General features: G+C 35.0%; 1 protein-coding gene across 6 annotated transcripts in view; it reads right to left on the reverse strand.

Moving 5' to 3' along the window:
- LOC124833321 (ARM repeat superfamily protein) overlaps positions 1-25961 on the reverse strand; it is a 57946-nt gene that overhangs the window by 1242 nt on the left and 30743 nt on the right. For 5 of the 6 annotated variants that reach the window (XM_088110222.1, XM_088110223.1, XM_088110220.1 and 2 more), the window contains 11 exons: positions 22589-22840; positions 16180-16275; positions 15979-16073; positions 15817-15880; positions 15645-15732; positions 15465-15538; positions 9416-9652; positions 9244-9317; positions 7482-7588; positions 5927-6045; positions 4619-4696 (listed from right to left, as the gene is read on the reverse strand). In XM_088110222.1, coding sequence (XP_087966348.1) covers positions 4619-4696; positions 5927-6045; positions 7482-7588; positions 9244-9317; positions 9416-9652; positions 15465-15538; positions 15645-15732; positions 15817-15880; positions 15979-16073; positions 16180-16275; positions 22589-22840 — 1284 coding nt within the window. Of the gene's footprint in view, positions 1-4618; positions 4697-5926; positions 6046-7476; positions 7589-9243; positions 9337-9415; positions 9653-15464; positions 15539-15644; positions 15733-15816; positions 15881-15978; positions 16074-16179; positions 16276-22588; positions 22841-25961 lie in introns of those variants that run through there. The other variant, XM_088110224.1, reaches the window with a different exon arrangement.

Here is a 25961-nt window from a genome sequence, read left to right on the forward strand (position 1 = left end):
TCATAGCTGAGAGAAGCTATGGAATTATATGATTTTGATTGAAGTACATGAATATACTAAAACTAGGTATAGAATTAATCTCCCTTGTGTAGAAAATATATACACAGGATAATGTATTTATAATAATGAGAATGTAGGCTAAGTCCAAATATAAAATGAATATGTAAAAATAACATGATTAACTTAGGGATTATGTTTCCTAATTAACATAAAACGTAATATATGTAACACTCCCTCTCCAGTTAGTGCATAGAAATCATATGTATCAAGCTTGTTACAAATATAATCAATTCTTGGTCCCCATAAAGACTAAGTGAAAATATTTGCTAACTGATCATTTGATTTGATGAATTCAGTCTTGATGTTTCCATATACAATTTTTTCTCAAAGGAAATGACAGTCAATTTCGATGTGTTTGGTCCTCTCATGAAAGAGATTAGAATTGATATGAAGATAAACCTGGAAGGTCAAAATTCATGGGTAATTGACTCAGGTGCTTCTGATCACATTTCTGGTAATACCTCTTGTTCTCATCTAAAACTTCTTCCAAAGGAGTCGGTCATGTTTCCTTGTCTCCCTCCCTCAATCTCAACTTTGTTCTCTTTGTCCCTAATTGTCCTTTTAATTTAATTTCCCTAAGCCAATTGACCAAAATGTTAAATTGTTTAATAACCTTTGATCACAAATCTTTTGTTATATAGGAGCGTGATTCGAGGAGACAGATTGGAGAAGGATATGAAACTGGCGGATTATACCATTTTGGATCTCATCCAAGGGTGTCCTGTGTTACTGCTCCTAATCCTAAACTGCTACATGATCGACTTGGACATCCTCATTTGTCCAAACTAAAAAAGATGTGTCCTAAACTTAGTGGTGAATGTGAGTCATGTCAATTAGGAAAACATGTTAGATCTTTCTTTCCTAAAAGGTCTCAATCAATATGTAATTCTAGTTTTTCCATCATCCATTCTGATATATGGGGACCTAGTCGTATCTCCTCCTTTGGTTTTAGATATTTTGTTACCTTCATTGATGAATATTCAAGATGTACTTGGTTTATCTTATGAAAAATCGTTCTGAATTGTTAGTCATCTTTACATCCTTTTTGAATGAAATCAAGAATCAATTTGGTCAAGTAATCAAAATATTAAGAAGTGATAATGCAAAAGAGTATTTCTCATCCTACTTTTCTGGCATCTTGAGTTCCCATGGTATCTTACATCAATCTACTTGTCCTCATACACCAAGCAAAATGGTATAGCAAAACGAAAAAATAGACACTTGGTTGAAACTGCCCGTACTCTTTTGCTTGGTGCCATATTCCTGTCCATCACTTGGAAGATATCATCTTAACTGCATGTTATCTTATTAATAGGATGCCCTCCTCCTCTTTTGATAATAAAATCCCTTTCTCCATTCTGTTTCCTAATGATCCTCTCTTTCATACATCTCCCCGAGTGTTTGGCTGTGTATGTTTTGTTCATGACATGTCTCCAGGTCTAGACAAACTCTCAAATGTGTCTTCTTAGGCTATTCTCGATTTCGAAAAGGATATCGGTGTTACTCTCCTGAAACTAAGAAGTATTACATGTTTGCCAATGTCACATTCTTTGAACAAACTCCTTACTTCTCTCCATCTGTTCAGGATGTTTCTATCCTCCAACAGGTTCTTCCTATTCCATTAGCTGAGTCAAATAGTTCCACTGTCTCTATCATTCCAAGTCTTGATCACAATCCTCCTGAACCCGTTTCTCCACATACTAAGATCATGCCACACAGGGCCCCAATGGATAGTCCATCTCCCCAACACAATGGTGAATCTCCTACTTCAGATTCTTCTCCCTCGTCACCTCCTCCCGCGCCCCTGGTGCAAATGATTCAACATGGCCTATTGCTCTCAGAAAAGGTACTCGTTCCACTCGAAACTCTCATCCCATTTATAATTTTCATAGCTATCATCGATTGTTGCCCTCCTATTTTTCTCTTTTATCCTCAATGTCTTCTATTGTTATACCCAAGAATGTGAAAGAAGCACTTGATCATCCTAGATGGCGACAAGCTATGACTGCAGAAATGTAGGCTCTTGATCACAGTAATACTTGGGAGCTGGTGCCCCTTCCCCCAGGAAAAAAGGCGGTTGGTTGCCGATGGGTGTATGCAGTTAAAGTCAGCCCTGATGGTGAAATTAATCAACTCAAAGCCCGACTTATTGCAAAAGGTTACACTCAGGTTTATGGTCTTGGCTATTGTGACACTTTCTCTCCTGTAGCCAAGATGACTACTATTCGCCTCTTCTTTGCCATGACAACCATTCGTCACTGGCCACTTCATCAATTGGATATCAAGAATGTCTTCCTACATAGTGATCTTGAGGAAGAAGTATATATGGAGCAACCTCCTGGTTTTGTTGCTTAAGGGGAGTCTGGTGTGGTATGCAAACTGCATCGATCTTTGTATGGCCTCAAGCAATATCCACGTGCTTGGTTTGGAAAGTTTAGCTCCATTGTTCAAAAATTTGGGCTAAAACGCAGTGAAGCAGATCATTCGGCTTTTTACTGTCATTCTTCTCTTGGGAAATGTGTTTACTTAATAGTATATGTTGATGATATTGTCATTACAGGAAATGATGTTGTTGGAATATGTCAATTGAAAGAGTACTTGTGTAAACATTTTTAAACCAAGGATCTTGGAAGTCTCAAATACTTCTTAGGCATTGAAATAGCGCAATCAAAAGATGGAGTTGTAATCTCCCAAAGGAACTATGATCTTGATATATTACAAGAAACAAGGATGATTGATGACAGACCGGTAGACAGTCCCATGGACCCAAACCAGAAATTAAAGACAGAAGAAGTGAATTATTCTCCGATCCAGAGAGGTATAGAAGACTAGTTGGAAAACTGATTTATCTCACTATTACAAGGCCAGATCTATCCTTTGCAGTTAGAGTGGTTAGTCAATTCATGCAGGCTCCATGTGTTGACCATTGGGATGCTCTCATTCGCATTCTAAGGTATGTCCAAAAGGCTCTCGGGCAAAGATTATTATATGAAGATAAAGGAAGCATTCAAGTCTCTGGGTATTGTGATGCAGATTGGGCAGGTTCGCCTATTGATAGACGGTCTACTACAAGATATTGTGTTTTTCTAGGAGGAAACATTATTTCATGTAAAAGTAAGAAACAAAATGTAGTAGCTCGATCAATCGCGGAAGCCGAGTATAGGGCAATGACGTCACTAACATGTAAACTTATATGGATGAAACAATTCCTTCAAGAGTTTAAATTTTGTGACATCCATCATGAAGATGTATTGCGACAATCAAGCTGCTCTCCACATTGCATCAAATCCAGTGTTTCACGAGAGGACTAAACATATAGAAATTGATTGTCATTTTGTTCGTGAAAATTTATTGACTAAAGAAATATGTACTGAGTTTATTGGGTCAAACGATCAACTCGCAGATGTATTGACCAAGTCATTAAGGGGTCCTCGAATTGAGTTTATTTGTTACAAGCTTGGTACATACAATTTGTATGCTCCAGCTTGAGGAGAGTGTTATATTGTGTCAAGGGTTACTCTATTTATCATGATTATATTGTGTCAAGAGTTACTCTATTTATTATGATTATATTATGTCTAGGGTTACCCATTTATCATGATTATATTGTATCTAGGGTTACCCTATTTACCATGTACTCTTCTATCAATTTATTCTTATAAATAAAAGATTATGAGAGGGATTAATCAAGCTCTCTAGAATTATTTTAGAGTTTAATTTTTAAGTAACAAAAAGTATAAAGCAACGTGATAGTCAAACTTGAGTCCAAATAAACTTGTGAAACAATTTATAAATTTGACTATTATACTACAAAAAGTTTAACTAATGTACAATAAATTTATTTTAACATAAGGTACACCAGCCCCAAGTCATAAGAGACAAATACATCGATTAACGACTACGCAAAGTTATCACAGAGACAATTTGCCCAAAAAGATCTATTAACATAGCCAGTAATCCAATTCACTATAATAGGTGAAAGTACATAAACTTAGAGACTTCCTTATGAAGAACTGGATAGTTGACTCATATTATCATGCCATTTCTGGGTGTCAACTGGCAAATATACAAACTTCTTAACATAAAATTTTCAAGATCTCTCCTAAAAGATGCCAGGTACTTTTCCATACTTTTGCAAAGGAACTTACCTGTTTCTATTTTTCTTTGTTCAGATACGTTTCCCTACAATTAGTTTCTGTTTTATTTTTTGCAATTGTAATAGCATGAACTTTCATAGCATATACTATGAAGAAATTAACGAGACACAAAGCACACATTTGTAATCAGCCTGTACACAAGCAATTGAGAAATTATTAATCTTCTTCTCATATTTCAAGTATAGGCTGCCCTATCACATTTTCATCACAAATCTCCCAAACCATTTATAGGAAGAAGCTGTTCTAGCTGCATGTTAGACTTTTTGGTTGTGAATATATGAAGAGACAGAGTTATATACTTCAAACTGTTATCATTTATTGCTCTTGGGCAATAGCTAGTGAAAATATAATTCCCTCTGCATATGCTTAGCTATATACTTTCATCATGATAAAATACATACCATCACAAGAAAATCTTTCAGTTGTTGATCGTTTGAACTTGAGATAAAGCTTAGAACGTGTAACATTGTCAAGGTAAGCTGCATCCAAAACATGGGTAGTTCAGTTAAGTAATGACAGCAGCAGCACAGCAAGAAAGCAATTTCAGAACTCCCTAATTCAATAACTAAGTTAAAATAATAAGAATACCTCGTAACTTCATTCAAATTTTAAACTTTAAATATAGTAGTATTCTAGTTTTGGAATCGGGATATTAGTCTGATATAGTAATATCTCATCTCTTGTGAAATTATAATAACTTGATTACAGAAATAGGGTATTCAAAATGTTGAACTATAACTAAAATAATAATTCACCCGATCTAAACTGACCATAAAAAATTATTTGGACAAATTAAATTGATATATTTGGGTTCAGTGAGCTAAAATTAAAGGTTAGAATTAAACTATTTTTGTTAAACTAAACTAATTTTTAAAACAAAACTAAAAAAAAAAATTAATGTTTTAAGGAGATTTGTTAAAGTTTAAAATTACTTAAAAATAATAATACAACACTTAAGTTATCAAGAAATTTAAAATTTATACTTTATTTGATACCTATTATATGTCTAATCGCTTAGGAAGTGTTGCAAGAAATTAAGCATAATTGTTGAAATATACTTAAATATAAAATAAGAAGTAAACTTTGTGAAGGGAATTAGTAAGGTTTAATCTTGAACCGACGAAGAGATAAAGAGTTGAAGGTTGAAGCAAAGTCATGTTTGCAACAATGAAATTGCTAATTTTGGAAAGAGATTTTAACACACACGTTAGTTCACTGAACTAAAGTCTTACATTAGTTCAGTTAGTGAACTACACTGGTAAGAAAAAAATCAGTGTATTATTTCAATTATTAATAATTTAGTGCAAATATGTTATTGTCAAGATCGTAGTTTTAAATTATGTGAACATCTGTTAGGTTCCTAGGTAGAGGAACCCAAGAAAATTACTGTAAAACACCAAAGCTCACTGAAAAGATATGGTATTATTGATTCTAGGCACCCATAATAGCCAGAATGCCTCCAAGGGACAAAGTTCCCTTCACACAGGATGGTAATGATCCTGTCAACAATTTTCTAAACATCCAATAACATTCCCCTGCCTACAAAGACCCCCAACTGTATAAAGAAAGACTCACTCAACCTAACAACCGAACTAACAACTAACATTGTAATCTATTTCCACCTATCATACACATTATATCCTATCAACATCCCTGAATACTAAGTATCAATGATGTTGTAAAGATCACTAGTAAGCTTGCAAGATCACCTGCTTTTTTAATGAAACCCGGTACTTGAAATTTGATGGCCCAGAAATTTGGTCCTCGTCCATATTCTCCAGTAGATGCTCAACAGATTCCACAATCTTTGAGAATGATTGGCCATAATCTGCAAAAACCAGAAAACAAGTTATATTCAGATGAAGCTATTAACGGAATTGAAGAAAAGTTATTTGTACAAACCAATTTACAGCAAAATAAGTAAAATGGTAAATGAAAATAAAGGAAAATACAATGTGGCAAAGCAAATCTATTAACTTTTGGACTGATAAATGGTTAAATGAGCCAGTAATTGATAGACAGGTTCCATTACTTCAAAAAGTTATGGTTTCATATTTCATAAGTTATACACCATAGTAGAGAATTCTCCTGGTTGAACGTCCAACTTCTCACATTTCCCCATAGTATACACCCTCTACCCATCTCCTAGATGCACCCCAATCAATTTTCTTTTGTCCACTTTCAGAGCCAGAGCAGCCACTACATGAGGAGAGATGAAATTATGACTAGCCTCACTATCAATCACCACTCCCAGGGTTACTCCATTGAGACGACCCTCTATGCACAAAGTTGAAGGGCTATTCCAACCACCCCACAACACTTCAACCTCTGCGAACAACCCCATAGAACCACACTCCAAGGTACGGTCATCTTCCTCTTCTCACATCTCACTCGTGATAACCTCCCCCGCTTCATTTACTGTTTCTTCGTCAGCTAACACCACCATTCGCAATTGCCGCTCCATGCATCGTTGTAAAGGGTGGTATTTTTCACGGCATCTAAAACAAAGCCCCTGAGCTTTCCAGTTCATCAATTCGGAGTAAGGCAAATGCTTCATGCCATGATTCCAGTCGACAGTCGGAAAATGAATACTAGAAACACGGCTACTTTGTTGTATCATAGAGGGTGACTAGTGAGGGTTTGCACTCCCTACTGATAAGGGTTTAGTTTGTGTTCCCTGTGTTGGGCCTAATCTAGCTCCTAATCTCCCTAAATTTGGGCCTTGACCGGACTCGGATCCAAACTTCTCTCCCTGACCCGTATCCCAATCTCAATTGCTTTTCCTACTTTGTACTCCTCCTCCATGCTGAAATCCCTCTCCTTGCAATTATGCTTCCACATCCCAAGCCAGACGCATGGCTTGAAGACGATTCACAAGGTTGAAGGTGCGAACCCTCCGCTGAATCTCCAATCTCAAATCCTCCAAAAAACAGCCCAGATATTGCTCCTCTGCTAAACGAGATACTTGAGACGAGATGTACTAATAGTTTTGAAATGTTGTTTGACAGTTGTATTTTGTTACAAAATGTCTATCTTTATTCAGTGCTCTTCTTTCCATATATACATGGATTTCGTAAAAGGTTCACGAACTTTTGTATTTCTTGATAATGAATTACATTTCTTGTCATTGTCAATAGCACCTACACAAGCTTTACAAGCCTTTTCAGATGCTGATTGGGCATCTGAAGTTGATAATGGGAAGAACACTTCAGCATCATGTATATTTTTGGTCTAAACCAATATCATTATAAGAAAAACAATTACCTAGCACTGACACTGGCACAGCCAATGCTGCTGCAGCTTGTATCCTTATTTTAAAATTTGATGAATCACGTAGTAGTTGCAGAAGAATACCAAACACAACTGGAGACCTGAAAAATGGCAACATGAGGCACTGTTCAGTAGTTTACATTTCAGTGTTACAGAAATAAAAAGTTGAACAATATATCTTCATGAAGAGTGCCTGTGCAAAGCAGGACTACCAAAAACAGGGCAACGAATATCATTCATCTAATGAAACTGAAACACATTCAACTACAGTACCTATTTCTTAATACGAGACTAAGGAAAATACTAGAAATATAATGCCTTATATACTTCAGAAACAACCAATCTACATTTTGTTCCAATTTATGAAAGGGAATGTTTCATCCTGATATTAAATAAAAGAATAGCACAAAATATTCAAGTTATTGGACATTAAAAATATGAATCCAACTGAAGACAGTTCCATAAACTTTAAGTCGTGTGTGAAATACTTGTGCAAATTAATTTGCCTATTTGGACAATTATACCCTTAATACTCTCCCTTAAAATGGAGGGTATATTTCTTGCACCAAGCTTGTTACAAATAAGTTCACACAAGATCCCTTAAAAGATTTATGACGACATGTCGGTTGGTCAATGTAGCTAGCAAAGTCACTAGTGATTTCCCCTAATCATTTGTTTCTCACAAAATGACTCTTTATCTATATATATTTATATCTCTCATTTAAGATGGGATTGGATGCAACATGAAGAGTGACTTCATTGTCACTATTAAAGCTTCATGGCTTGAAAATCTTTACAATAAGGACAGGTAAATGTTATGCAAATAAACTAGCAAACTGAGGTTAGAACACTAGTTGTGGTGAGATACTATTAGATTTTAACTCCAAAAATTAAATAGTAAGAACTCAAATGAAAATAAAACTTTTTTGAGTACTTAATAGACCACAAAGATTTAACATGGACTAAGTTGAAAATTCTTAAATTTATCAAGGACTTGAAACTTTGTTTTTATAAGTTCATGAAGATATTAAAAAAAAGAAACAAAGAACTGATAAGGGGACCAAACCAAAACCCATGAACAAAGAAAAAGGCAGTTAGTTATAAAGCATCCATCAGCTAACTTTCCCTATACATTGGAAGAAGACATCTATTATGAAAGAAGTCCAAATTTGTAAAAGTTGGCACAGTATTTAATCCCTTCAAAGGATGACAGACCTAAACTGGTAAACTTATCTGCACAATGATTCCATCACTGGCTCGATATCTTTATCACTATAGAGGATTGGTCCACCAATTAGGGTTGTAGTATTTTTTAGTTAAATCTTGATCTATTACAGTTTATCTCGTTGATTTATCTTTTGCTTAATGAAGCCCTCATTTCAAATTACTATCTAATAAGGATAATTTTAGAGAAGATCCCTTTAATAGGGATCTCTTTATTTTTATTTATTAATTAGGATTATTTAGGAGTATCTTTTATTTAATCAATTAGGATAATTGTTGGGGATCTATACCATTTTAAAGGGCGGACCATGAGAATCAATTTCAGAAAAACTACTAGATTAGGAGGGGCCAGTCACGAAGGACTAGTTTGGTTTTGACATTCACAATTCATCGTCAAAATGAGTCTTTCAATCGTAGGTCTGATACAAATTGTTTCCTATAAGCTATCAATTGCATGCAATAACTAGGAGAAGAATACAGATATGTAATGTATGTGATAAACATAAGAAGCATGTGCTTCATTTTAACGTACCAATTCATATCTTGTAGCCTTAATGTCTCATTGAGGAATAGGTTTCCAAGAGCATGACAAACATTCCACTGGACCTAGTAAGAGAGATTCCATCTTCAAGAGGGATAGAGTGCATTGATACCAAGAAACCAAAATACTCAGATAATAACCAAACAATATAAGATTATGGTACCTTAACGTTCCCCGTAGTTATGCAAGAAATAAATGATTGAACTATTCTCTCAAGCCTATTCAAATCCTGCAAACGATCCGATGCACAATGTTGTTGACACACCATTAGATTTTTAGTGTTGAGAAATGCTTCATTCAAATGGTTATGATGGTCCAATGGTGTGTCCTGAAATTTTGATGTTGAACATTTTAAGATTCTCGAAATATACCCAAGAGCCCTAACAGCATTAGATTTAACCTGGTAATGGAAAAAAGAAAACATAAATAAGCGAGAGACATGTGCAAACCAGAGGAAAATAATCAATATATATAAAATGATTTGCTAGTTAGATATTTAAGATAACTTGATTTACGGTAATTAGGCAATCCTTAATTATGTTAACTAGAAATTCTAAAATTTATAAAATTATATAGCAAATAATAATTAGACAACTACTTTCCACATAACCCACCTTACACAATATTATACTTTGTTGTTTACATGTTACTCAATCCAGGAAACTTCCTAACAAAGTGCATTTCTTTTCGCACATCCATACCTTCTTACTGCACCTCCATAGGTGTGGAAATAGTCCTAATTATCCATGGGTTGGAAACATTCCAGATGGCATAATCCTCCAAATTGTGCAATCCGAAAATCTATTAAGCATTATGCAATCTAGAAATCTATTCCAGATGATGCAATCCAAAACTCAATGTATTTCGTATTGCACAATCTGAAAATGTATTAATCTGTGATACATTTTTAGATCCAAAAATATATTCTAGATTATAAATCCAAAATGTATTATAGATTGTACAATTTGGAATATGTATCCCAACTGTGTATTTTGAAAATATATTTCAGATTGTAAAATCCAAAATACATTTAGGAATTATAGAATCTAAAAATGCATTCTAGATTACGTGTAAGTATACATACTATAGCTAACTACAGTTGACTTGTATAGTTTCCAGTTACATTGTACAGATGTGGGTTTACTTATAATTGTACAATTTCTTTTTCTTTTTGTAATTGTGCAGTTGTCAGTTTCTATAATAGTTAGTAGTAGACTGACTACATCTATGATTCTAGATGTGTTACAACAATAAAACATTCAGGTCATGTTTAATTCTCTCTCTTTTCTCCATTCAATTTCTCTAAGATGGTAGTACCTAGAGCTTTTTCTGCACAGATCTCGATCCTTCAAGTTCGTCACTGATTTCTTTCTTGCTCAAGTTGAGATTGCTTCCACTTCCGTTTCTTGTATTTTGTATCAGTGCATTGTTGGAATTCATCAATGTTCTCAGTTCGGGCCTTTGCTTGGTGATGCCTTATCAGTTTAGCTTGAATTGAGCTTTCAATCAGTCAATTGTTCAAGTTTTGGCTTGTGATTAGTTCAGATATATTAATTGAAGGCTTTAATCAGTGATTGAAAATTAAATTTGTGTTTGTTGTAAAGTTTAACACTAACACAATTGCAACCAAAGGTCTTTAAGAATTGAAAATAAGGAGAAACTTTAAAGAGAATAGTATAATTTAATTGAAACTTAGGTATCTTTCTAATAACATGTTTACTAAGAGGCTGGCAGAAGTCTATTAATAAGGTAGATAGCAGTGGTCAAACATGGTTTGTCCAAATTATCTAATTTCTTGTGAGTCATGTCAATTAGAGAAACATGGTCGTAGTTTCCTCATAGGGTCTCATAACGTGTTGTGTCCCCTTTTGTGTTCTGACAAAACATGGTTTGTCCAAATTATCTAATTTCTTATGAGTCATGTCAATTAGAAAAACATGGTGGTAGTTCGTTTCCTATAGGGTCTCATAACATGTTTTGTCCTCTTTTGTGTTCTGACATATTACGAGCTGTGTTAAGTCTAATTTAGGATTTCAATATTTTGTTACACATTGATGATAATTCAAGATGTACTAAGATACTTTAATGAAAAATAATTCTGAGATGTTTTTCATATTTCAATCCTTTTACAATGAAGTTAAAACTTAATTTGGGATTTCTATTTGAGTAGTTAAGATATTGTTATAGTATCTTATGTTAGTTACAATATTATTCTTCATTATTGTTAAGAAATGGACTTAAAGCCTAACTCAACCCCACAAAACCAGTCTGTAAAGTGAGGTTTGCACCCACTTATATACTCTAAATTAGTCTTATCTCTAGTCGATGTGGGACCTCCAACACCCCCCACCCCTCACACTGAGCTATATACATCTCGAGTGTGAGATTGGACATTAATGGGTGGTCCAATAGCGACCCGATAGCGGGTGGAACAATCTACCCAACAAACAACAAATATCGCTAGGTTAGGCTCTAATCATAGCTCTAATACCCTATGGTATATCCACGCTTTTGTTAGTGAGAGCCTTGCAGACACTGTTGAACATTGATGCTGCCTTCTTCGGTCACTGCTTGCTTCTTCAGCTAAAACTCCACCTTCTCTTGATCACTCATCCCCGGCTTAACACCCTCACATTTGTTTGAACTCGCTCCTGATCCGCCACCCATGTTCTTTCTTATCCTCTCTAGAAAAGCCTGATTTGTGCTGGTGGAGGAGGAAGGTTGAGCGTTTGGAGGGAATGTGGGGCCAAGAATCGCCCTGTTCATTACATCATGGGTATTCATCTCCTCGTAGTTCTTGTTAGTCATATGCTCACCAAGTGAATCATCCTCTTTATCAGGGCTAGATGGTCCTCATGATTTTCTTCCTCTTACTTCTTTGCTAACACTTTCTATAGGCTTGAAAAGAGCTCCCAGAGAAGAAGTGTCCACAACTTCATATTTAGCATCTTGATCCATAGGTTCCACTACCTGAGCAACAACCTGTTGTGCTTGAAGTGCTTCTTATTGAACTATAGCCGCACTTTCTGCCTGTTGCACGATCACTACCTAAGCAAGTGTCTGGGGTCCTTTAGGAGTAGTTGCTTGGACTTGAGTCTTGTTAGCACTTGAAGCAAAGGTTAGATCTCTCGGTTTTTTGGTTTGTTGTCTTGGCCGTAAACTGAGTGAATTCATATTTTCCAAATGGCTCCTCTCTTGATCTAGAGTCACAAGTCAATTGTATTTCAGCCTTATCCAATATATCTTTAGTTCCAGAAGGAATTACCTGATAACCCATAAACAAACTTTTCTAAAAGACTATGATATATCAAAATACGGGGAATAGGCTTAAGTGCTTTCTTCCCTATCTTCAGGTGACCTAAGATAGAATATAGGGTACCAAGATCTTTGTCATTTCTTCCAACCTCATTTACTGCCTGCTCCCTCTCTGAGCCTGTCATAATTGTGTCCACATCCACAACTGTATATGCATCTGGACATGTCAAAAGGCTAGCCAACTTCTCAATTAAAGATACCCAACCTATTGATGACAATTCTTCAAACTTTGAGAAAAAATAAGGATAATCTATCAGATTTGGGTTCTCCTGATTCCTTAAGATTAAGGAATGCAAGAATTGAAAAACCATCAAGGAGAAACCAATAAAAGGAACCGTGGAGTAGTAATGTCCTAGGACCCTAAGTCTTACCTGATCATATGGTCCTAGTGTTATCATACCTGACCTAGTCTGCACTATACATTTATCTTCATAAAGGTTCAGCCTCCAAAGGTCAATATAGGAGATAAGAGGAAACCAATGATGGACCTTCAGACTATAGAATCTAGCATACCCTGGGATATAACCAAATGTTGTGTTAGGAGATGGTCTTATCAAGATGTTGAATATGAAGTTGTGGGCACTCCTTCTCTAAGAGCTACTTTCAAGGCTATAGAGTATGTTAGCAAAGAAGTAAGTGAACTGAGAAAGCTGGTGGAAGAAAATCAAGAGGACCATCAAGCCCTGAACCAGAGGGTGGTGTAGCTGGATGAATAACTTGGTGAGCATATGGCCAACAAGAACTATGGGGAGATGAATATCCAAGATGTAATGAACAAAGCAATTCTTGGTCCCACACTCCCTCCAAAGGCTCAACCTTCCTCCTCCACCAACACAGATCAAGCTTTTCTGGAGACGATAAGAAAGAACAGAAGTGACGGATCAGGAGCGAGTTCAAACAAATCTGCAGGTGTTAGGCCAGGGATAAGTGATCAAGAGAAGGTGGAGTTTTCGCTGAAGAAGCAAGCAATGACTGAAGGAGAGGCAACATCAATGTTCAATAGTGTCTACAAGGCTCTCACTGACAAAGGCCTGGATATACCACAGGGGCTGACTACATCCATGCTCACCTCTCTTCAGCGGAGGTCAAGGTTTCAGAGGATGATGGCAAATAAATGATTACCCTTGGTGTTGGACATTTCTATTTTGCTTACTAGTTTTGGTTTACTTAAGTAGTTTATAACTTGCTTATTTGGAGTTTTGTTTAATCCAACTTGTTGCTAACTATGTGGTTATCTTTCTATTGTGAGTTGAACCGTTACTTGTGGTGGACCATATTATCTCGCTAGGGTTATAAATGCTTTGTTCCATTAAAAGAAAATGTTACGAAGTGGACTTAAACCTAACTCAATCTCACAAAACCAGCTTGTAAGGTGAGGTTTTCACCTAATTATATACTCTGAATTGGCCTTATCTCTAGTCAATGTGACTTCCAACACATTCCTCCTCATGTCGAGGTATATACATCTAGAGCATGAGATTGGACATTAATGGGTGGTCCAATAGCGGCCCGATTGCGGATGGAACAATATGTCCAACAAACAACAAATTTTCCTAGGATAGGCTATAACCATAGCTCTAATACTATGTTAAGAAGTGGACTTAAGCCTAACTCAACTCCACAAGACCGACTTGTAAGGTGAAGTTTGCACCCACTTATATACTCTAAATTAGTCTTATTTCTAGTCGATATGGGACTTCCAACAATTATTTGTCATTATAAATATATTACCCTATAAGTATTTTCCACACCAGTTCCATTAGTTAGTAAATATCATAGGAGAAGGACCCCACTAGTCAATATAAACAAACAAGACTACAATTGAAAACAGTTTGAGATACGAAGAAGGAATTTTGTGAACTTTGCAAATACAACATCCTTTACGAACAAAAACAACTTTATTAGAAAAAGAATAACAAACTAATGGAAAATGAGTTTCATAACAATGGCATTAGGATGCCCTTGTCTAGCATGATAAATAGATTGAATACTATTGTTATTGATAATATTGATTACAGAAATAACAAAAAAAACATTTTGAAAGAGAAGGTTGAAGTTGCCAGGTGGAAAAAGCAGAGACAATATGGCCCAACATTTCATTGAACAAGCAATTCATCAATAGCTGATATATGACAGAATTCATTAATAGATGAAGAGCTTAAGAAAGGAACTTGCTAAAGTGGACTATAACCATGCCCACTGCATTTGATCTTCTTGCCAAGAAAATATATGATGGATTAATTTTGCGATTTTTGTGATCTGTTTCACTGAGAAAACGAAGAGGAATAGATGGGTTTACAACAAAATGTTGAAAGTGATGCAACTTGACCCATGATTCTATTTGTTCATGCCAAAACAAGAAGCTGGAATCATCAAGAAAAGGAAACAAAAATAAAGATTCTACCAGATGCAGACACGCATGAGTTTGAACTGCCATAGTCCAAGTTATGGTAGGTGGAGTAGGAGGATTATTTTTTCAAGCCATTGATCACTAAGCTCCTGATAACCATATTAATTAGAGTTCTAGAGAGACAAGGAAAGAGAAACAGAAAAGTAAACTTGTTGAGATGAAAGGCTACACACAGAATAAAAAGGATTTCCTTCATATATGGAGAAAGAAAAGAAAAATAGACGTAAAAGAAAAGTTGATAAAATTGCTAAAACAAAAATCATAACCAACTTAATACAACACTAACAATGGTAAATAGGTAATTTTTGGATTTATATTATCGTACAAATTAGGCAATCATTTTCTCCATAATTATTCATATAATAAAACATTATGTTTGAGTACATTGAAACACGAATTCAGTGATGTCTCTAGTTACTCTCCTCAAAATGACATTTTTTCAACAGAATATTCAAATTTAAGGAAATACAGAACACATAAAAGTTACCTTGTCTCCATCCTTAGTAAGATGCAAAGCACATTCAGTCAACAATACAATCAACTGGGGATTGGAGATTGAACCTACAAAACAAAGTAGAGAAATAAAGAGATTACAAAGAGAACATTGAAATTTTGTCTTGACACCAATAGGTTGACCATTCAATCATGGACATCAAATCAAACTCACCCATCTGCTGTCCAAATGGGGGGATTCTATCAGAGTGACAAATAGCATCACATATGTTTGCCAATGCCCATGAAGCTGTTATCCTAACCTGCTTTATGGAAAACAGCAAATACCAATTAATTACAAAAAGTATATAGGAAACTGTAGAGCCAGAAACTGAAGCAGAACTTACAGAGATTAGTGCATCTCGAGTGTTGATCTCAACAGCATGGATAAATTTCTCAAGTACCTCTGCACTACAGATATTATTGAACACTTTTAGACTTTCTCTAGTGAATCAGATATATGTTTCAAAAAGAAATCATAATATTCACAGTACAAGTTATAGTATAACCTCTGACACACTTGTGGAAAACATGAAATGATACCAACGGCACGACAAGCAGAAGATCTCACTGACGGCACACTATCACGTACAGCAGCGTGTACCTACAAAATTTTAGAAAGTTAGTAAATTCATTACAGCAGCATGGTAATCTATTCATTACAATACTGCAGTTAGATAGCCTAGAACATGATTTCTGGAGATACTTACTAAAGAAGACAATATAAAGTCCTGTTTCTCCTTAGTGAAACACATGAACACAGAAGAAGTCATGCCCGCAAAACATGTAATTGACGCAGCTCTCACCTTTAAGGAAAAAGCAGAAAGAGGTATACTGTTAGGAAACCAGAAAAAAAAATATAAATATTTGAAAAACACAAGCACAAAAATGTATATATTTATATTTTGAAAACTTCTACAATTTCCAGTCTATGGCTCGTCATAGAAAATACTCTGTCCACCCTAAGGCTCTACATAACTTTCCATAACCCCATTTGTCCTATTACTTCCCTTCTATTATGACGTTCCAACCTCCTGAATGTTACCTTAAACTTTTCTAATAACAGACAAGCAACTGCCAGCTCAATCTACAGACTCTTCCTTTGCCTTGGCTCATCATCTAAATCACAGGCTCTATCAGACACATTTGTTAAAAATTCATATTTCATTCATTCTGTGAAAATATATTTCTCTTCATAAAAAAAATACAAGATAAACAAAGAATGTCAGCAAGAGGGTAAGTGTTAGGAATCAACGATATTTTTGCAGAAAACAAAGAAAAGTAAATCTGAACTTCTCTAATAATTTCTCTGGATTAATCCAGTTACAAAACTCAATTCTGTGACAACCCGCCCTCCTCCCTCTCCTCCTAAACTTTATAGGGGTTTTAACTGCTATCAACACTTAGCTGTAAAAACCACCTGAGGACAGTATTCTTAGTTACTGTTTTGAAACCTCCTCCTACAACAAACCTGCAATGCTATCTTATTGTCACCATGCTATATTTGCTTTTGTCTATCAATACTGCCCTCTTCAGAATTAACCTTGTAAGGTTAAAATCAAGAAATCGATTTTGAATAGAAGATAAATCTTCCCTTCCAGTGCACTAACATCTGTTATACTGGTGCAGCATCTTAAGTGATCTTATGTCTTCCCTGAATGTAAGCTAGAATGAACACTTTTGTAGTTCCTTGCAATTCTAGAGGTAGAAAAACTTCTACCCCTGATGGCCTTCGTATGTTGAGATACATGGCACACCAGATGAATCCGAGCTTGCTGTGATAGTTCTAATTAGAAAGACACTTCGCCAATTTGCTTAAGAACCAAATATGGTCCATAGTAATGTTCTGAGAGTTTGAGATGATGCTTATTGGACTTAGAACTTTTTCTATGTGGCGAAATTTTCAGACGCACACATTAGATTGATATTGGAAGTGTGAAAAAATGTGTCGGCATTAAGCAATAATTATGGAATTACTTTTCTTGATCTCAAAAAGAAACAATACATTGGTATGAAGGGAATAAATCACATTGAAATAAGGAAATGAATCTCTTGATATGAAGGAAATAAATCTCTAGACATTAAGACTCTAAATCTTGAGCAAATCTACCAAATAATCTCCTAATTCCAAATTTGTACAGTAAATGTGCAGTATTTACATCCATAGTTCAACACCCCATCTTAAGTTGAATAAATGCCTCCATTTCTAGCTTGGTTATGAGATTATTGAAGGATGAGGTACTGAGTCCTGTTATTGGCACATCAGCTACCTGTTGCTTGGACGGAATGTATGACAGGCATATTAAAGCTTCTTGTATTCTTTCCTGAATGAAGTGTCTATCTATTTTTATATATTTTGTATTGTCATACTGAATGGGATTAAGCTGATAAAAAACCATACCGAATGGGATTATGTGCAATGTCTATTGTTGACTTATTATCACAGTAGGGCTTCATGGGTCCCTCCAAATTAATCTTCAAGTCATCTAAGATCATTTTTAGCCATAGTAACTTGCATAGCCCTTGTGCCACGGACCTGAAACTTTTAGGTGCTGAGTCTTGGGGACGAATCTCTAACTGTTCCAGTATTTTCTGGTTGCAGTTTAGTAGCACCAAAGATATTATCAGTTTTAGTTTCTAATTCTGCCCCAAAAATTAAATTGCTCAGCCGTAGGCTCCTTTCTGAAGGCTTCAATTGGAGCATATGATAGAACAATGGGTTAAACCTACTCATCACAATCTTCTAAAAGAACTTCTTGGTAGTCGACAATGGAGAAAAAAAAATAGTTTTAATGAAGGTGACATCAATGGAGATAAACAACTTTTTAGATGAAGGGATATAACACTTGTGACCTTTATCAGTTGCTGAATAACTAAGAATGACACATCTAACGGTATGGGAATCAAGTTTGTCTCTATTTTGGTTGTGGATATATATGAAACATGAGCACCCGGATATTCTAGGAATGAGACCATTTGATATATTGATGGCATACACCCTAACCATGGCCAAACACTTTCAAGAAGAGTTAAAGTCATCTGTAAAAGTGGACCTAGACTCTATCTCTTGGGCTATCTTGGGCCATCATGAAGCTTTTAGAGTAAGAATAATTTTGGGTCTTGTATTTTGGGCCAAGTAGTCTTGGATTTATTTGGGCTTTGGATTATGGGCCTAGAAGTGTAAGATTTATTTTGCACCTTGTATTTTGCGCCAAGTAGAATAGGGTTTTGACCACTCAAGTCAACAAAGGGCCAAGGCCCAATGTTGACCAAAGTGGGACATGATTTTGGACTTGTTGACCAAGGGGTCAAAGTTTCATCTAACTTGGTGGACAATGAGGGGTGGGCCATCCATGCCATGTGTCACCCTCCCTTTGGAGAGTTTTTCCTCCTAGTTTGTGGCCACATGTTACTCTAGGAATGGAGAGGATTCTCCATAAGTAGTGGCCACATGTCCCCCTCTCATTAGAGGGGATTTTTGTCACTTGTCCTTCTCTTAATGGAGAGGATTTTCTCCTTGCTCTCCAAGCTAACGAGGGTGGTTCTTTTAGGTTTAAATTTCTGCCCATTTTGAGACACCTTAGCCTATAAATAGATGTGTGTCTCTTTCATGTAATTACCTTTCATTTAGAGTAAAGTTATGTTCATTTTTGTGCCATACTACTCTTATTAGGTGCTATGCCAGAGCAACCCCAGTGACCTTCTCTAGCCACCTTCCTCCAAGAGTTTGCCTAATCTCTTTTAGACCATCACTAAACACCACCTCCATCATCCATAAACATCACAAAACCGTGAGCTTAGCTCCCTTGTCCATCAAAGTTTCTGCACCATATCATCCTTCACCCACCTCCATGGGTTTTCTTCTAGTTTTGGCCCAACCTAGCTATGAGGATTGACTTCATATATGAACATGAGAGAAAAAAAGTTTAGGGTTTCAAGAGGACTTTTTTTCTCTACCATATATCAGGGAAGTCTATTTACCATAAAAGCAGTAGGTAGGACTGCTTCTCCCCAATAATCTTTTGGAACTTTGCCTTGAAAGATAAATGCTCAGGTGGTGTTAAGCAAGTTCAATCCTCATCCCCAAGTCCTTCTCTAGTAGAACACACAAAGATGGGGAAAACATTATAGAGAAATTGAGATCATACGTTAGTTTTTCTATGGAGATAAGACTTAATGAAAGTTTATGGACATATAGAACAATTTTAAGATTAGGTTTGGAAGATAAATAAATATATGCATATCCTACAACTATAACAAAAGAGCCATTGCCAATAATAGTTTCCCTAGTGCTAGGAGATGTTGTATAAGAAATACATAATTGAGGCGAGAATGTCATATATGTAGCTCCTGAATCCACAATCCAAGAGTTAGCACTATGTGAGACACTCATACAAGAAACGTCACCTAAGAGAGCAAGAGAGTACAATTGAGAGGGTTTCTCTAGTGTTCTAGTTGGCTTTTCAATCTTTCTATCTTTATAATACCGAATCCTCCCTCTGATGATTTTGGATTAGAAATCACATAGATGCAATTCAGCAATTGGCTGTCTAATGGGTGATTTTACAAAGAGAAGGCAACAATAATGGATTTTACAACAAAATTGTAAAAGTTAAGGCTACACCCTCTTGAAGATAAAATGGCAATGAAGGTTATTAAGAGGTGAATTTTAAGCCTAACTTAACCTTACAAAACTAGCTTGTAAGATGAGATTTGCACCAACTTATATACTATAAATTAATCTTATCATTAGTCAATGTGAGACTTCCAACACACTCCCCCTCACGCTGAGGCATATACATCTTGTGCATTGAACTAGACATTAATATGGGGTCCGGTAGCAGCTTGTTAGCGGGCAGAACTATATGGCCAACAAACACATGTAAGGTGAGGTTTAATCCATGGCTCTCATATCATGTTAAGAAGTGGACTTTAAACCTAACTCAACCTTAAAAAACTAACTTGTAAGGTGAGGCTTGCACCCATTTATATATTCTAAACTGACCTTTATCACTAGTCAATGTGGAACTTCTAACAAAGGTTGTAAGTAGTTGTGAGTAGTAAAAACAAAGACTAGGGCTTTAGAAAAAACCTAAAGCTCTAATACTCATAATAAGTGGATTTATTCCTACCTCAACCTCACAAAACCAGCTTACGAGGTGAGGATTTCACCTCATTTATATATTACAATTCAATCTTATTCTTCATTGACTGAAATCTCCAAAACATCCTTTCGCACCAAATAATAAAGATCTCAACTGTGAAATTAGATATTTATGGATAGTTTAATAGGAGACAAATGATGGTGGCATAATAGCCCTAAAGAACTTGACCAGGATAGGCTATGAATGCTTCCAATACAATTCGAAAAAATGTGTAGGAAGTAAGCATTACTTATGGAATTACTTTTCTTGATCTAAAAAAGAAACGACACATTCGTATTTAAAGGAAAAAAAATCCTAATAAAAGAAAATAAATCTCGTGAAACAAAGGAAATAAATCTCTTGAAATAAAGGAAACAAATCTCTAGATAAAAACACTTTAAATCTAGAGCAAATCTATCAAATAATCTCCTAAGCCAAATCCTTTAATTTTGGGAAGTTATTTCTTTTTATCCAGCTATAGGGATTTGATTTCTTAGAAAAAGTTCTCTATATTTCCTAAAATAACCAACAAACTGAAGTACTTTTGTTAACCAGTGGATTTTCAACCTAACTCAACCTTATAAAACCAGTTTGTAAGGTAAGGTTTGCACCCACTTATATATTTTGAATTGACCTCTCTAGTCGATGTGGGACTAAACATTAACAGTGTTCCGATAGTGGCTCGATTACAATTGGAACAATAGACCCAACAAACAACAAATTTCGCTAAGATATGTTTATCTCATGGTTTTGATGTCATGTTAAGAATAAGCCCTATCTCTAGTAAATGTGAGACTTCCAACACACCCCGCTCACGTCAAGGCATATATAACTCATGCGTGAGACTAAACATTAATGGGTGGTTCGATAAAGGCCTAGTAGAGAATGGAACAATAGACCCAACAAACAACAAATTTTGCTAGGATAGACTCTAACTCATGGCTCTTGTACCACGTTAAGAAGAGGGTTTCAACCCTAACTCAACATTACCAAATCGACTTGTAAAGTGAGATTTGCACCCACATATACATTGTTAATTGGTCTTATTTGTAGTCAACATGGGACTTCCAATGCACAGCTCTCACACCAAGACATATATATCTCGTGCGTGGGACTAGACTTTAACGGGTGTTGGAAATTTCATATCACCCAAGAATAAGGTCAGGTTATAATATATATGTAGAGTGTAATCCTCAATACAAGTTGGTTTTGTGAAGATGAATAGGTCATAAACCCACTTATTAAGTCTTTGACCATGTCTATCAACCCTAAATGCAATCTTCATTGTTGCACCCCCTTGAACATATTGCAGCCTTCATTACTGTGCCACTTTGATCCTTATTGCAGCCTTTATTGGTGCATAATCCACCTATAAGGCTGAGATCGTGAATTATTGAATGGAAAAGGGGACATATCCCAACCTGCTAAAGAATTGAAGAATGTCCAGCTCACAAGTGTGTGCTCTCTGACATATTCTGGTAAGTTTTCATTTTCTCTCAGTCTTAATGCTTTAAATACACCTTTTTCTCACTATTAAAGACTAGACTATGGAGCCACTGACCTCTGGAACTGTTGGTTACATATCTGAATAGATAAGAATTATGAACGAGGTATCTTTAGTAAAGTAGCAGATGTGTAGCAAGGAAGACAATTAATTTTGTGCTTGGTAAATAGAAATTTAAAGGTTAGTCTATCTCTAATAGGTCCCGAACTAAGGTCTATTTTTGCTGATAAACTATACCAGTGGTATGCTTCTCTCTACTTTTATTCTGCTTTTTTGTTTCTGTTAAGCAATAGCTGACTTTGTATGTAGCCAATTTGTGCATGAAACTACTAATACGATCTCATTCTGTTAAGCTAATTTAAAAAATGAAAAGATTCAACATATATGAACAACTGATTCAAGTTAGCACACATGACTCGATTATTTAGTATAAAAAATACAAAACTATGACATGATATAAAAAAATCTCACCATTGCTGAAGAGTGACACAAGATAAGAGGCATATGCTTCTCAATTGCCTCACACCATTGCTGAATTCCAGAATCACAAGCTTCAAAGTTTACTATAAAATCATTTTTTCCCTCCACATCATACGACGGAGCGGATGATACTTTCTTCGTCCTAATGCAATCATATGCAAAAGGAATATCCATTAATTTATCATCTGAAAGATCTTCTGTTCCTTGAAATCCAGATATTGCCCGAAGAGCCTCATCTAGAACCTTAAAATATCAAAAATAAATTCTAAAATTAATAGATGCAAGAAATCATATCCCAAAAATGACATCACTAGCCAATTCAAGTGAATAATATTTAAAATAAAAAGGTCAAAAAGTTTAGATAGTTCCTTAGATGCTTTTTCTGTTCTCTAATCAGAATTAGATTTTTACCTAATTGTATAACAAAGGTCTGTATTAAAGGTGACCATAGCTCATCAAGGCAAAACATCAATCCAAATTGGCGAAGGGCACCAAAACACAAAAGGAATTGCATCAAAGTTTTTTCAAAATAAAATATATATGAAATTCGATACAAGAAATAGTAATAGTGTTAACAAAATATCCTAAACTCAATAAAAAATAAAAAGTATACAAAAACATATTGGAAGCAAATTCGTGCTCACAACAATGAATGAGAAACACATCAAATTGAGAAACTTTGAATTTGGGTAAACAAGACAAACTCGTTTTAATTTGAAATGGAACAAACAACATTGGAAAGAGAAATTTATTAGTGTTCAAAGAGTTGCATCTATGTGTTGAATATTAATAATGTTGAGATACTTTAGAAAGTTTAAGATTTTATTTTGACAAGATATTTTAGAAAGTTCCAGATTTTATTCCTATTGGTTTTAATTTTGTATGTTGGTTGTATCTTGGTTTTGTTTCTAGTATATCAATCCTACAATCTCAGGGATATTTTTCGTAGAATAAGATGTGCTTGTTTCATAAATTATCCAATCAATGTATAGGCACATATTTGTACATATACATACATACATATACATACATACATACATACATATATATATATATATATATATATATATATATATATATCCGATGTATGTAATGAGACTATATGAGAGAGAAATTATTTTCTTCTAAACTTGAGAAATAAAATGGTAAAAAGAAGGAAATTTGACACTTTGTGCCAATGAAAGAAATATAAAAGTGCTACTACGAGACACATGTGACACAAATATAATGGTATTAATAAAGCTTTTTAAACTCAAAACAAAAGAGACAAAAAATTATATATAAAATCACATCAAAAGCATGTTTGTGCCCACAGCCAAATAAGATACACGTCAAATTTGAGAGAATTACATTTTAGGTGAAAAGGACAAACCTATCTTACTTTCAAACGGAAAGAAATGTCCATTAATGTACATAGGATAGATACCACTAACACATATAAATATTTTTACTATGTTAATTCAATGCTTAATGAACTTAGTGCTCTTTAGAATAGTGGAATTTGTGAGCTTGTCCCTTTACCATATGGGAAATTCGTTGTTAGTTGTAGGTGGGTCTTTTCTATCAAAGTTGGTCTTGATGGTACTGTTGATCATCTCAAAGCTTGGCTTGTGACTAAAGGCTACACACAAATTTTTAGTTTGGATTATGGTGATACTTTTCCTCAAGTGGCAAAGATGGCTTCTACTCGCTTATTTATAGCCATGGTTGTTCTTCAACAATGAACTCTTTACCAACTAGATGCCATAAAAGCTTATCTTAACGGAGATTTATAAGAAGAAATTTATATGGAGTAACCTCCAAACTTTGTTGCTCAAGGGGAGTCTTTTAATTGGTATATTGTCTCTACAAATCTTTATATGGCTTGAAACAATCTCCTAAGGCTTAGTTTGGAAAATTTAGCAATGTAGTTCAGCAGTTTGGAATGACTTGTAATGAGGCATGTCATTCAGTAATTTATCGTCACTCAAGTGCAGAGTGTATCTATTTGATAGTATATGTTGATGATATTGATCCTACAAGCAGTGATCCCCATGCCATCTCCTAGATGAAATAACACCTTTTTCACCACTTGTAGACCAAAGATCTTGGCAAACTCAGATATTTATTGGGGATTAAGGTAGCACAACCCAACAACGGTTTTGTTATATCTCAAAGAAAGTATGCATTGGATATTTTGGAGAAAAATGCGTTAATGAACTCAAAATTTGTTGACACACCATGGATCCCAATACCAAAATCCTACCTAGGGGAGCCTTTCTTAGATCCTCAAAAGTACATACGATTAGTTGAAAAATTGAACTATCTTACTATTACTCATCCAGACATTTCCTTTACAATTAGTGTGATGAACCAATTTCTCAATTCCTCATGTACAGATCATTATATTAAAGTACATTAAAGAATCTCTTTGAAAAGATTTGTTATATGGTCACAATAACCATACTAAAGTTGTTTGTTAATTAGATGTTGACTAAGCAAGATTTTCAAACAGAAAATCTACTTCTGAATATTGCGTTTCGAGTGAAGGTAACTTTCTTTCTTGGAAGAGCAAGAAACAAAGTATGGCAGGATATAGTGCAAAAGCATAATATAGAGCTATAGCTTCAGTAAACTTGGAATTTGAAGATGTCACTAACATGAGATTTATATTTGACAATCAATTTGGTTGCTCTTCAAATTAGTTCTAATCATGTATTTCATGAAAGGGCCAAGCATATTGAGGTTGACTATCATTTTATTCGAGAAAAAATTGTATTTGGACACATTAAGATTGAATTTTTTTAAGTAATCAGTTAGCAAAAATTTTCACAAGTCTTCATGGAAACCTAGAATTGAATATATTTATAACAAGTTTGGTACATATGATTTGTATGGGATAGCTTGAGGGGGAGTGTTAGATATTGTTAAGATATTATTAGTTATAATATCTTGTTAGTTACAATGTTATGTGTATTTTCTAAGTGTACTTTCCTGTATTATTCTTCATCGGAAATAAATTACCCTATATGTATTTTGTACACAAAGGAAATTAATCCTATACCTAGACTTGAAAGGATTAATTTGAAAGAAAGAAGATTCTTATTTTTGTTAATTGATTTGAATCGGTACATCAACTCCTAATATAAAGAACTCAAATCCTAAAGTAATAATTACAAGAGATCTCTAGAATCTTCTAGGTTTAATACCCAATTTTGTCCCCACTTTGGTTCGGAAATCTCAAGTTAGTCCCTTTTTAGAAATGTAAGTGTAATGGATCCTTACTTGTAGTTATGTGAGTCTAATGAGTCCCTTCCGTTAAATAGAAGGAAACGGAGTTAGTGGGCTGATGATGTGGCAGTAGTCATTGGTGAGGTGTCAAGAC

This window comes from Vigna umbellata, chromosome 3 (genome assembly GCF_029865625.1).
Source record: "Vigna umbellata cultivar VRB3 chromosome 3, Vumbellata_1.0, whole genome shotgun sequence".
NCBI classification, from domain to species: domain Eukaryota; kingdom Viridiplantae; phylum Streptophyta; class Magnoliopsida; order Fabales; family Fabaceae; genus Vigna; species Vigna umbellata.